At 48.1% G+C, this 13,640-nt stretch overlaps 1 protein-coding gene across 5 annotated transcripts in view; it reads right to left on the minus strand.

The window, feature by feature from the left end:
• Positions 1-456: 456 nt before the first annotated feature.
• LOC144115516 (uncharacterized) overlaps positions 457-13,640 on the minus strand; it is a 30,212-nt gene continuing 17,028 nt past the window's right edge. The window contains exons 3-6 of one of the 5 annotated variants that reach the window (XM_077649929.1): positions 7,483-7,627; positions 7,026-7,089; positions 6,355-6,608; positions 457-1,980 (exon numbers count right to left, since the gene is read on the minus strand). In XM_077649929.1, the coding sequence (XP_077506055.1) occupies positions 6,364-6,608; positions 7,026-7,089; positions 7,483-7,627 (454 nt within the window). In that variant the 3' untranslated portion in view covers positions 457-1,980; positions 6,355-6,363. Of the gene's footprint in view, positions 1,981-6,307; positions 6,638-7,025; positions 7,090-7,482; positions 7,628-10,963; positions 11,094-13,640 lie in introns of those variants that run through there. The other 4 variants (XM_077649928.1, XR_013311416.1, XM_077649930.1 and 1 more) reach the window with 4 other exon arrangements.

Here is a 13,640-nt window from a genome sequence, read left to right on the forward strand (position 1 = left end):
CATCAGTGTCAAGCATCACAATCAATCAGTTTGGTTTTATGATCTTAGTATGCTCTGTTGTGCGACATACTGTACCAGTGTGCAGATGATAATGCTTTGGTTTAGGTTTATGGGGGGTTTAACGTCCCAAAGCGACTCAGGCTATGAGAGACGCCGTAGTGAAGGGCTCCGGAAATTTCGACCACCTGGGGTTTTTTTACGTGCACTGACATCGCACACCACACAGCCTCTAGAATTTCGCCTCCATCGAAATTCGACCGCCGCGGCCGGGATCGAACCCGCGTCTTTCGGGCCGGCAGCCGAGCGCCATAACCACTCAGCCACCGCGGCGGCTCGATGATAATGCAATGGAGGAAAGTCAGTGTTTTGGTGCATGTCTTTGCTCGCAAAAACTATGGCATAAGGTAAAAAAAAAATCTGCTAACAACAACACAGACGGCGGCTGAAGTTGTTTAATTGCAACACAAGATATACACCTACGCCACATCATAAATATCACAGTACGAAGATAGGCTCACACTTGTAAATTGGGCGGGTAAAACAATACATAAATATTTTTTGATGTTTATTCAAAGGTGTGTGATGCCCATCTTTGCATCAGGGCACTTGACGCTACATTCCCAGGGTCTGTGCATGATTACTTCGTGTGGCGGGCATCACCGGTGCATCATGCACTGTGCAATCACAATGTTCTCCAATCTGGGGAATGTCTACTAGGTATGTGAATTCTGGCACAAGGGCGAAATAGTTGCACTGAACAAATCTAAATCCAGCCAGTAGTTCTCAGACAACAGTTGCATGTAGCTGGTTAAGCAACTGTACAGTGAACACATTGTTGAGGCAATTTGCTTTCAAATTAATGCAAATCCAGGGTTTCCACATGTCAGCAGTGGTGTCAACGAAGGTGTTGCATTAGTGAAACTACAATCGGTAAGGAAATCGGAGGTCAGGAAGAGTTGAGGCTTTCCTTCAAGGTATTTATAACATAACATTGATACATAATAACAACATAATAACAAATACTACAGGATGCAGACCTGCTTATTTCTGCACATCGAGTGAGTAAAAAATAAGATATTTGTCCATGTTCCTTCACGGGTGAGCAATGCAATATGCAGTAGCATCACAACTATGTCATAACATAAATATCGCAACATGCAGATTTGCTTTTACTTGTAAACCGAGAGGGTGGAAAAATAAGGGATATTTCTTTATGCTGTAGCTCAGAAAATGTGAGATCAGATATAGCTGAGGCCCTCCTTCAAAGCCGATATGTCTACAGGTACATGTCGTCATTTGTATACAGCAAACTTACAGGCTGTCAAATTGCCTGTATCATGGCTGATAACATTAAATAGCAATAATTATTGTATCATAAATAGAGGCCTTTGCAATGAGGGGAGAAAAGTAATAAATGATGAAATAAATAATGGACTGAATAATTCATGCACCCAAATTGCAGATGCTGCACTATTAGCGCAGCATTTTGAAAAATGTCAGTCTTCATTGGCCTGCAGGTGATGGCGCCTACTCACTGCAGCCATGGTTGGTCACATCTATTCCAGGATGTCACGCTCCTGGCAGTCCTGCTGCCAGGTTCAACAGTGCACATTCATCACTGAGGTCTGTTGTCGAGCACACGATTGGCGTCCTGAAGAGGCGGTTCAGGTGTCTACAACGGTACCGCGCACTGCACTACGAACCAGAGGCCGCAGCGAAGATTGTTGCAGCTTGTGCAGTGTTACCCAATGTGTGCATATATTCACGACTGTATCAACTTGACCCCCCTGACAACGATGACTCTGATGATGACACAGACCTCTGTGATGACAACGGTGCCTTTCCTGCTCTATACCAGGCAGGTAGACATAAGCGTGACCAGCTGCTGCAGACATTTGTGTGCCAGCCTCGCCTGTAGACACGTATGTCCAGCAAACAGCTGCCTTGACAGCAACAGCCACCTCGCCTGCACCAGCCACCCTGCAAGCAAGTACTGGCATTATTGCATACTTTGTTTCATACGGCTAGAAGTATGTTGCACTGTTTATTTTTAAGTTTTTCTGAAAACTCAGTTCCAGTTATTTATTTAATATATTTGCGCTACAGCATGTGCTCTGTTTAAACATACTTCATTGTGTCTGTGAGCACAGAACGCTGTCTTCGCAGTATTTCTCCCCCGAGGCAGGAAGCCTTTGCTTCTCACTGCATTGGCTTCATCAAGAGGATGTGCGCCGCAAGGAATTCAGCTTCAGTGGTGCTGTACAAACGCAGTCTATGGTGTGCTGCTTCAAGCTGTGTGCTTCATGTGTGAAGTTATGTGTGGTGTTGCAGTGTTGTGAAAAGCTGCTACTATGCACAGTGTTCTTCACAGTGGCATGTGTAGCATTTGGCAAAGTCCTGCATAGTCGACATTGTGGCAGTGGTCGCCGCCCTTGCACCTGCCAGCATTGCAGTGTTAAATGAGGTGGGCGTCGTCCGCCACTGGAGCAAACTGTGGCCATGTGTGTGACCTTGCATCCCGCCTATCCTACACTCTGTGAAATGTGGGCTGTATGTTAATGCTTTCTTCAGGACTTGTTTGTATGCTGTGCCGTGTAGTGTCAGTATGTATGCAGCATGCCAAGAGAGCAGTCTGTGCATTCACCATCCGTCTGCAAAAGAACATAACTTTTTTCCTGTCCTCAGTGCCCCCAGTATGGAGCCTCTGTTGTGTGTGTTGTGTTTTACTTGAGCATTACGTTACCTCCCTGGCCATCAGCATCGCAGCAGGTCACAAGGCGCGCACAGTACACAAGATGCAAGGTGGCAACGGTATCTCCCCGAGAGTGCAATTTCATCCGATAGAGAAGTGCTTGCACAAGACAGGAAAGGAAATGTTCAGTGTGCTTTTATCTAGTCACGAACTTAGTATAACATTGATATGTAGCATTTCTTGCAGCCTTCATTCATTCGATCATTGATCTATCCATGCATATAGCTACTTACTTCATATAGCTACAGCCACATTGCCCAAGGGTTTGCATCCAGGCTCACTTTTAATAGTTATGTTTAAGCTGAAATTATAGTAGACAGTGACAAAATGTGCACTGCAGTTCTGGTTGCATTATAGCTTCTTATTTCAGTTGTGCGTATGTGCGTCTCAGTTTGGATGGGTATATTCTAAAATGAGGCTTACATTTGTAAGGTAAAACGCCTCTTTGAGGGTCCATGAAGCAGTTGTTAAGCTGCATTTGAAGGAGTTTAATATAGCATGTTAGTTGAGTGGTCTATATGTTTGTTCCATGCAGGGCAGAGGCCTCTCTAGTGTCTCCCTTATTAACCCTGTCTTTTGCCAGCTGTGGCACTGCATCTGGCAAAGGACAGGGTTAATTGGAGAGGCAGGATGAGAAATATAAGCCTAATTACTTAAAATAATCAGCACAGTGAAGGCAATTGGCAGCAATATAGTGCTACAGCAGAAAATGTTTCTTGCATGTGAAGCGCATATAAAAGTACCGTAAAAATTGGAATATAGGTCGAACTTTTTTTCAAAAAACCATGGTGAAAAGTCGACCCCCGTCTTATATACCGGTCATTGGCGGAAAAAATGCGGAAGTCTTGCAACAATGGGTGGCTGAAGTCAACAGCCTCCATCACCATCGCTATCAGCAGCAGTGCCGCCATTTTGCATTTCAGTAGATGCAAAGCGGAAGTTAACGGCAATTTACCGTCGCCTTCAATAAAAACACGATTGAGTACGAGGAAGCTCACGGGAACCTGGCGGCACAGCGCGAATTCGGAGTATCCGAAAAGAGCATTCAGTACTGGCGGAGGCAGAAGCTGCGTATTACAACTTACAGCAACCAGAAGAAAACATCATTTCGTGGGCAGACCGTAGTGTATCGAGAATAGGAAGGAAACGTTGCGCTGCGAGCAAGATCGCTGCCTGTGACTGCCGAATGCATCCGCGTGAAAGCGGCAGAGATCGCGCGTGCCTCTAGACTCACGAGGGCGCAATTCAAAGGCTCGCCATCCTGGTTGCGGCGATTCATGAAGAGGAGGGCTTTGCTCTACGGCGCCGTACTTGCCTGTGTCAGAAACAAACACGCGAGCCGATTGGTGCGCGATATTGTTAAAAAATTTTCCGGGTGTACATACAAGCAGCATTTAAATGAAATTAAATACTGTCACCATTGTGCAACCTCTCGAGTTACATTTGTTTCAAAGTAAGGATGTCTTTCGGTACTTTTCCCATTGAAAAAAGATCTTTTTCATTTTTAGAATTGGTTAGTTAGGGGGTCGACCTATATTCCGGTCCGACCTATAGTCCGGTTTTTACGGTACTTCTTTGTGTTTAGGCACATGTCCCGTTTATCGGAGTGTGATGGCATAGAATTGAAATCATTTTGCGAAATGTCAACATCGCCTGAATTGCAGATACATCTGTGAGTAACATGGACGTCGGCATAATGGCATATATTAGAGGAGGTCTCTTCGGTAAGATTGTTAACAAAGTTAAATAAATGCAGCACTGCTAAAACCAATCCTTGTGACACACCCAATGTAGCATCAACAGATTAGGGGGTGCACCGTTAGCTATGACGCATTGCTTTCTATGACAAGTAAGCTTGTACCCAGTGGGGAATGAAATAATTTTCCAACAAGCTGTTTGTCGTGAAGCCAAGTCCTTGTTGCTTTTTTGTGTGTTGCGCGCAAAGATTTGTTGTCACCCTGACAAGGCTGCCACGCACCTCTCTTTCTAGCTGCAACATGTGAAGCGATATAGCCACCAGCATAGCACACTGCTTTATTTTGCTGCGCTTAGTAACGGTGCTCTGCGATTTTTTTTGCCTGCTATTGTGAACATGTTGTCCTTATTGTAATGACAACAGCTGGCTGTGCCAGTTTCTTGACTGCACACCAAGCCAGCACAGTCTAGCTACAGAGGTCAACTATGCCATGCTGCAACTTGTTTCACTTCCCAAGGCTTGATGCTAGGAACTTTGATGTGCTTCACATGAGAATCGTAGTTTTTACACATCCTTAATGAGCAGCCTTACATCTCATTCCGTTTCCGCATTACTGTCACGGGCAATACACGTTATATCAGAGATGTACAGAGTTCTAAAGAGTTGCCAACCTGTGCTCCACAGTCGAATTGCATTACATGTGCAGTATGACCTCGGAAAGACATGTATACACAATTACTTGTTCATTGAAGGAAATGATGTTACGGGCATAGGTGTTTTTGATGAACACACGATGAACACAATGTCATGAAAAGCAGCCATTGTGGCCCTCATATTCCATGTTGCATTTGCCACCATTGCGCTGCTTCCAAACACTCTCATTGCCAATTTTAAGCAATTGGAGTGCCTTGGCTGCACTTATGCAAACCTCACTTGCTGTATTGAGGCGTTGGCTACATTTTGCTTGTATGTTAACGTGAAATTTTTTTACTTCTGTTGGTGACATGCACAACCTCTGTATGGCACAGTAGTGTCACCATTAAGTTCGTGGTTATAACCTAAGGGCACATTTCTACATTGCCAACACCTCTGCTACACATTGTACTGTAGATTGAGTTGCCACCTGACTGGCTTTATCACCATGCATGCTCAGCATGTTATCAAAATGTCAGAGCAGTGCAACGGTTGATATAGCATCTTAATGTGCCACTGCTCCCTCCTTTTCTTTTTCCGCTTCAGACCATTCATTGTTATCCTTTGAGGACTGCCTCCTGTCATATATGACATGAATTATGTTTTTAACACCTGTAGCTATGAAATTTGTTTTTCATAGAAAGGAAAGGCACAGTAACTATTCCCCTTCTGGGAGGTCACCTCAACAGTGCTGTGGGCTAAGGGATGGAGGATGAAATGAAAGCAGGAAGAGAGAAAGAGGCACAGTAGCAGAGGTCTCTGTATTAATTTTGACCGCCTAGGGTTCCTGATCATGCACCGACATTGCACAGCTCATGGGTATCTTCGGCATTTTGCCTCCATCGAAACGCGGCCGCTGTGACCGGTATTTAACCTGTTTCTCAAAGATGAGCATCCAAAAATTCCTCTCCTTACAGTAGGCTGCACGGCCTATCATAGATTTTCTCACTACACTGCTCTGACTGCCAAGGTCGTGCTCTGTTCTGTTCCTCTGAACTCATTTTATGGATAGCCACCATTCTCGCAGGGCACCTGGTTTTGGCCCTGCAGTGTGTTGTTAATGTTGTGCAGGGCCTGCACCAGCTGCTCAATGGCATTGACCTGGCGGACCTGTAGGCTTTCAATCTTTTTTTTGCAAAGACAACAAACGTTCTTCAACACCGTCCTGAGGGAAACACTGAACAAACATAGCCTTTAATATTTTACCCCTGACAGGCGGGCCCTAATGAGTGCCAGGACTGTCGTCATCTGCCGGAGCTGCTGGTCCTTTGTTGTGGCCAGGCGCCCTTGTTGTTCTATTAGGGCGGCGATCCCGTTGTGCCTTTGTTGGACACTGCCTGGGTGGTCTTGCTGGCGAGGTGGAAGTGCATACAGCTGCAGCCACCTGATTGGGCCACCTTGCTGGTGCGGTGCAGCTTGTTGTGTTGGTGGGTGGTGTAGCTAACGCACGTGGCTGGTCCTCGTTCTCTGCATATGTGTAATTTCAGTGTGTTTTCCTGTGGTGAAATCACAAGACACTTCTGCCTTGGAACATGCATCACATTTCTGTTGCATTGTCTTATGCCTCACTTTACTGCAGGAGCATTTTTGGGTTGTACACCTTTTTCCATTTCAGGTAGCATACATTGAAATGTGGTGCCATGTATACAACACAATTTGGCAATAAATGCATAAAAGTAATGCTACGACTGCAAAAACAGAGGTGTTTTACAGAAAAATACAAGTTTGGTCAGTGTAAATCCGCAGATATATTAGCCAACTGACAGTGTGATAGTTATGATCACATTTCCTGTAACAATGCTTAAACACTATGTCTCACCATGCTTGTAACTGTCACCTGCACCATGCTTAGAAAGCTGTTGTCTACTGAAGTGCATGACAAACCTTGTACTGAGCAATAGTCATGCTCGTCCACGACTTGTGACGCCTGTGGCGCTGGGCTGGGTGCCTGCGAGTGCATAAGATGAATACTCACATTTCAGTCATACTTCAGCGGCAACCAAAGCATTGATTTCTGGTTATGCTTTCGACGATGTGCCATGCTATATTTAATTTTGAATAAAAAAGATTTTATATATTTTTGATTCCAGCTTCATTCTTTTTGAGACATCTTTTGCTGTGGCATATTTTAAGAAGGATGTTACGAATGTACCATGGTGATAAGGGAACAAAAGCCATGTCATTTTATGCACGGCCAGCATGCATGCTTGCATCATTCTGTAATGCGCTTGCAGAGTTGCCTAGCGATTTCAGCTCCTGCCTGTTAGCAGCAACCACTTGCTGTGGAAAGGTGCTGACAATTCTTATTGCAAGGTGAGAAAATTCTTTCATAGTTACTCACCGGTGAAACTGCAGCTGCTGGTGCCATGCCGAATACGGCCGGAGACCTGCACCCCACGGAGCAGTCTTCGCCAACGATTCCCAGAATTCGGGCGTCACTTGGGCTCAGCACTGCCTCCGGGTTCGGCAGCCCGCCGCCTGTAGTTCTGCATGAATAAAATGATATGGCTCTCATACCTAAAGGGGAAGTGAGGCGGGAGAGTTAAAAGCATTCCAAGAGGCCCGACTATTCCTTGACAAAATCTAGGACAAATAGCTTGCAACCTAATATGCCAAATGTATAGGTTGCCCTGCTGGATTAGACAGAGTAAGGTATTCCATATGTCCAGTTTTCAACTGTGTGTCTCTTAACGGGCCTCGTGTTGAAAGCCATGTATTGCAGCATTAGTTGTTTAGAAGCCACCAGAGCGTGCGACGAAGTTCGGCGCGTCTGCACATGTTGCACTGGGTAAGCACAAGTGCACAGCAGTACACTGGCCTTTGCACAGGCGCTCCTAACTGGACGAATGGGCAAAACTCGCGGGCACCGAAGAGCACACACGTGATAGTGAAAGTGTAACCGTGCCATGCCGCGCTCCAAAAGCAGATTAGCGCACCTATGTTCGGCACCGACTAGCGAGCCTGCAGTTCACAGTTTCCTCATCCGCTGCTGCGAGATGCAATTCCAGCTTTCCCGCGAGCGCGTTACCGGCCCCAGCTCGTTCAGCTCGGCCGCGAGCTGCACCCAAAGGCGCTGGCGTGTTTCTGCCAGCATCGCCTCGCTGGCCCTGCGGCCCAGACCGGCATGCTCCTCCATAAAACAGAGCATGGCCTCAAGTTGCTCTGCACTGCAACGCGGTGTATACACCACGCTGCTTACTGTGGGCCACGCTCGCACACGGAGGCTGCATGCTCGCCACTGGTGCTTCGTAGCAGAAGACGACAGCAGACGACTGCCAAAACGAACACACTGCTCACGAGTTCAGTCTCAGCCACCCTGCTAATGCAGTAGCAACTCTACAAAAATATTGAGTTGCGTTTATTTCATTGCTGATTGTGAAACGCCTCTAGTTGTTGGATGAGCGTTGTTTTTTAGCGCATCACGAAGCTGTCGAAATCATCGGCATTTTTTGTCACCAGAACCACTTATATACAACGGTTCGATGCTGGGGCCATGGAGCGAAAATCGTTTCCAGCGGCCAAGACGTTACTTAATGTGCTCTTTTCGTTTTTCGACCATGGCACTTTGCAAGGCCCAGTGGCCAAGGGCAAGCATTACTCTGCCAGTGAAAGTGCGCGCCAGTCGCTGCATGTGCGTGCTCTCACCAAGGCCGCTATGGTCTGTGTGCACGCACCGTTTGATCCTGTTTACAGCTGGTGCACAGTGAGTGCCATTTAAGACGGCCTCGCAGCAGAATGACTATAATGACGCTCCCGGAACGTCGATCTTTTTTGCACTTGGTGCCAACAGTAGCAGACGACATCATCTGTGTTTATCCTTTTTTTTTGTTTTATTCTTCACATTTCGTAACCTCCTTCTGTGCTTACGTGTCCTGGCACCGCCTTGATGGTTACGTCACGCCTACGTCACAATTTTAACAAAATGGCGAATTGTCGAGAATAGGCCCCCTGGACAGTAACCCTCTCCGGACACCAGAACCGCCCGCCCCGTAAAGGAAGAAATAAAGGAGGGAGGGAAAGAAGAGAAAACTGAAAATTGAAAGTTGCATTTTGAGGAAAGGCGCCGCACGACCACTCCTCCTCCCCGGTTGCCATGGTAACGGCGCATGTGCACAACTGGCCCTATGTACCATAACTAGCCTGGTTCCCACCAGAGACGCATCCCACAGCATTGCAAGATACACCAAAATTAGGAGGACGCTTAAGCTTCCTCCGAAGAGTAGACGCGAAAGCGCCTTGTGATCCTTTTAACAGCGTTACCTCTTACTACTTACCTTTGTCAAGGACGTTTCTGTTTGCAATGAAGGTCAAATTGACCAAAGCAGTTACCACGTGACCACACTATATCACATGGCAACTGTGGGAGCGCATCGCCGCAATTTATGGCCATAGTTTGATCTGTTGTATATGTGCCAATAGAGGGGCCATCGGAGTGGGACCCCCCCCAGATCCATCATTTGCATTAAATATCGGGGCCACCTGTTTGACAGAGAATGTTCGAAGTGGCGTGAAATGATTTGGCATGTTCTTGAGGATAAAATTACTTATAGACATGAAGCCCAAAATAGCGATCAAGGACTCACCGATCAAGCGATCAAGGACTCACCGAAGTTTGCTCAATTATCAATACATATACTATATAAGGCGCACCTCCTGAAACGTTTCCCCTCACGGCACCCGTGCACTTCCAGCGGCACAATTACAGCAACAAACCCTAATCTAACGCAGCTACCTCCTCCTTGACGCGGTACAAGTGAAAACAAAGTACGCTTCACATTAGCAATCTGCGTACATGAGCTGTCCATGCAGAGACAACGCTCCGTTTCCTCCCATTTCTCTCTCTACACTTCCCCTTGTTGCACCGGCACCACGATCCCGCAGTCAGGAACAAGGCAACTCTCCTTACCCCTCCCTCTGGTCGTTCTTTCCTCCTAGTGGGGAGCCCCGAGGCAGAAGAGCGTGTGTGCGTGTGGAGGGAGCAGCGCACGGAAGCTGCAAAAATACACTCGCGTGCGGGCGGCCGTTTCCTAGGCGCGAAGAAAGCGCCGGAGCGTGTCCGCGTTTAATACGCCGTGTTTTAGCCCGAATGTAGGGCGCCTGCAGGGAGCAATTTGTGAATTCGGTGTGGCTGATGACCCGGGCAGGCGCATGACAATCTGCTCGTGAGACTGCATACAGCGACCTCCGAGCGGTGAACGCGCGCTCGCTATACGACGCGGCAAGAGGCATTTACAAATGACAGCTCTGCCTCTGATTGAGCTTGAGGCTCTGCACCGTCGATGCTGTTCTGAGCAGGTGGGTCACTCACACGTAAACCGTGTGCCTGAGAGATATTCAAGGAAGTAATGACAACAAGTATTCTGAAGGGAGTTTCATTATACCACGGACATGAGCGACCGGACGGCACATCACATGGCCATGCACAAAAGAAAAGCTTCGAAGGCCGCAACATTCCAAACCATTACTCTCACTGCACTGAATGAGTTTACGGCCTGTTTCGATCAAGGAACCCTTTACTAATCCGCAAGAACTGAACGGACGAAAGGAGCCTCAAATATATGGTACGCTCGTATAATTTAGTCGCTCCCCCCCCCCTTCCCCCAAACAGGTGGCGCGCAACAGCAGCACACAGCCGACTATGCCATGTCTTACTGCAGTGGTAACGCTGTTGCCTTTCTCAGGGACTGTTTCGAGGATTTTCCCACACACAGGTGGTATCTCTAAAACGAGTTCAAGGGAAATTACATTTATGTCTATGCAAGGAAAAATGCGAAGAGGTTAGGCAGACAGCAACACAATGACAGGACAAGTATTCTCCTCACCGCCAGCCTGCAGAACCAATCCGGACATCGACCCTCTGTCGAATGCATCGCAGTGAACTTGTACGGGAGAAGTAGGTACAATGTCAGCAAAACACTGGATGAAAGACCAAAATGGCAGGGCGCCGTGCCCGGTATTTTTTTGGTCTTGCACGTGTGGCTGATCGGGCTAGATGGCAATTCATGACAGCTAAAAAACACAGCGCAAATATGTGACAGGCACATAGAAAGGACAGACACCACAGCCTGTCTCAAAGTTGCGCTGTGTTTTTTACCTTTCACTTTTCTTTTGTCTTTCTTTAGCACTGTTTGCTCATAACGCAAACGCACAGTCTCCACCCAAAAGCCCCACTTGAATGATCGCTATAAAAAACGAAGTGAGGCAATAGTGAAGTAGGCATCCTTAGAGTATCGATAGCGCCTTGACTAATGCCCAAGTAGATAAAAATGCCGCCGCATAGGAGATCCCTACGCCCCATACAAGGTACGTAGAAGACATATCTGTGCCAATCGCAATGCCACTCAAGGCCTAAAAGAAAGCTGCACTCCAGTCGCACGCAAGCACAGTTATATATCTGCACCGACAATTAGATACGGCCCCCATTGAAGAGGAGTGCAAAGGAGATAAAGGGTCACACGAATGTGTAACAGTCGTGCGTCGTGCGACGTGCAACAGTGATATTGAACGCGTCAGCACACTTGAAGCAATGCAAGCTATACTAGGCGCCTGAAATCACCCCTCCAGATATGCCAGACGTTGCGCCTCAAGACCTACTCAGATAAACCTCTACTGCCTATATAATCGCGCCATGCCACTGCGGGGAGGACTCCTTCGCAAAGCGTTCAACGGCAGAAACTCATGACACGAACGCAAACGCGCTGGGTCAAACAAATTTGCGAAAAATTGTGGCCAAGAGACGCCAACGTCGCTAATATCAGAGTGTCCTTATTAGTACACACACAGATTCAAATGCATGCTCACACGCACACGCCAAAGTCCTCATCTATGATATTTGCGCAGGTCCATTCATTACGAACTGCACCAAGAGTGGCGCGAGCCTATGTAGAAGCGTCCTACGAACAGAGCCCGCGGCGAGGCCGTGTTTACAAATGGTCCGCACGGAGATGCGTGGGCGCTTGTCGCGCGCGCACTCCGGTCACGTGGGAGGGGCCCTTTCAGTTTCTACAAAAATGGAAGCGCGTGTGCCTCAACCTCCTCCGTCGATACCACAGGCTTTCGAAACACGACCAAATTGCGCACACCGAAATGGAGCAGAACGAAGCCGGGAAACTTGTTTCTGAAAGCCGTATACCTTGCTAGAGGGAAATCGTGCATCCCTCAAACAAGGGAGACAAACAGAATCTTCGGTTCACTTCAGCTTCCAAATCTTATTTTCGACCTTCATAATATAGCTTTTACACCTCTGTGTTAAAAGCTGCTACGGCTGGTTCGCAAATGCGGAGAGTGGAAATAGGCGGACTTACATTTCGCTAACTTAAACGCCGAAAATCTTCCCTCTGAAAACCGTGCCCTCTACGACGTCGTTGTTAGAACCCTTGAGCATCCAGTTGCACAACGTTTCCCCGCAAAATGCTTCCATTTGGGGCCCTGAAACTTAAATGAAGGCGAGGCATTATTTTGAGGGATGTCGGATAGTCAGCCATATATAGCGGGGCCGCACTGTCCTCCCAATAGTACGTCTTTCCGGGACCCACGGGGGAGCACGGGGGCAGGGAGGGCGAAGCCATCGTGCACGTCGGGCTGTGGGTCCTGATGATGCTCGAGCCCAAGGGGCTCATAGGCCTCGGGCTGGGGCTACGCAGTCGGCGCCGCTCGGTGTCGAAGAGCTCCTGGAGGCGCTTGCGTGTGCGCACTGCGTTCAGGCTCGCTGGTTGGAACTCTCAACGGCGACAGACGAGCAGTGGTCTTCTGGAGGTGTCTTCTGCAATCCTGCTCTACCCTAGAAGAGTTAGGAATAGGAACGTCAAGATGGATAGGCAAATATGCGCAATGGGCAAGGGTCAGCACAAGGCACCCTAATCTTGCAGAAAACCTCCCAATGGACGGCGGCCGCGTAGCACAAGTGAATCTGGGGAGAACCGAAAGCCCACAAAGCAGAAGTGGTGCTCAGGCCGAGGCTAGGTAGTTAAATTTTCTTCCCATGGGCAGTGACAGCTGACGGTGCAGTTCTTACATCACGGGTCCCTAGACAGGTTCCAGAGGACAAGGAGCACGGGTCAAGTATCAGTATCGGCCGCTGCTGCAGAGGGGATACCAGGAGCAACCACTGAAGACTCGTACACGTCTCAGCAAAGCACTTTCACCAGGACATTTCGGGACCGATACCGTTACAAAGCACATCCGTATACCTCGACAACTGCCGTCTCCCGTACGTGCCGGGAACGTCCTAGGCGCCGACACTCTAGTGGCACGTCTCACGTCAGCCATTCATGGTGCAACTGCTTCCACGACCGCCAGCAAGCGGGCAGAGGCGGTACTCCTTGTTGACCGTCTTTGAGCGCGCTGCGTCACTCGAGGACAGCACGAGTGTGCGACCAGCGTTGGCAGCGGTGGCGAAGGCATGCACGTACACAGTGGCAGCGGGTTGCACGAAACGGATCCTGGAAAGGAGCGCTCAAGGACTGCTGCTGCTGCCACCATCACTACGAACACGTTTTG

The sequence above is a fragment of the Amblyomma americanum genome, chromosome 1 (assembly GCF_052857255.1).
Source record: "Amblyomma americanum isolate KBUSLIRL-KWMA chromosome 1, ASM5285725v1, whole genome shotgun sequence".
In the NCBI taxonomy this organism is placed as follows: Eukaryota; Metazoa; Arthropoda; class Arachnida; order Ixodida; family Ixodidae; genus Amblyomma; species Amblyomma americanum.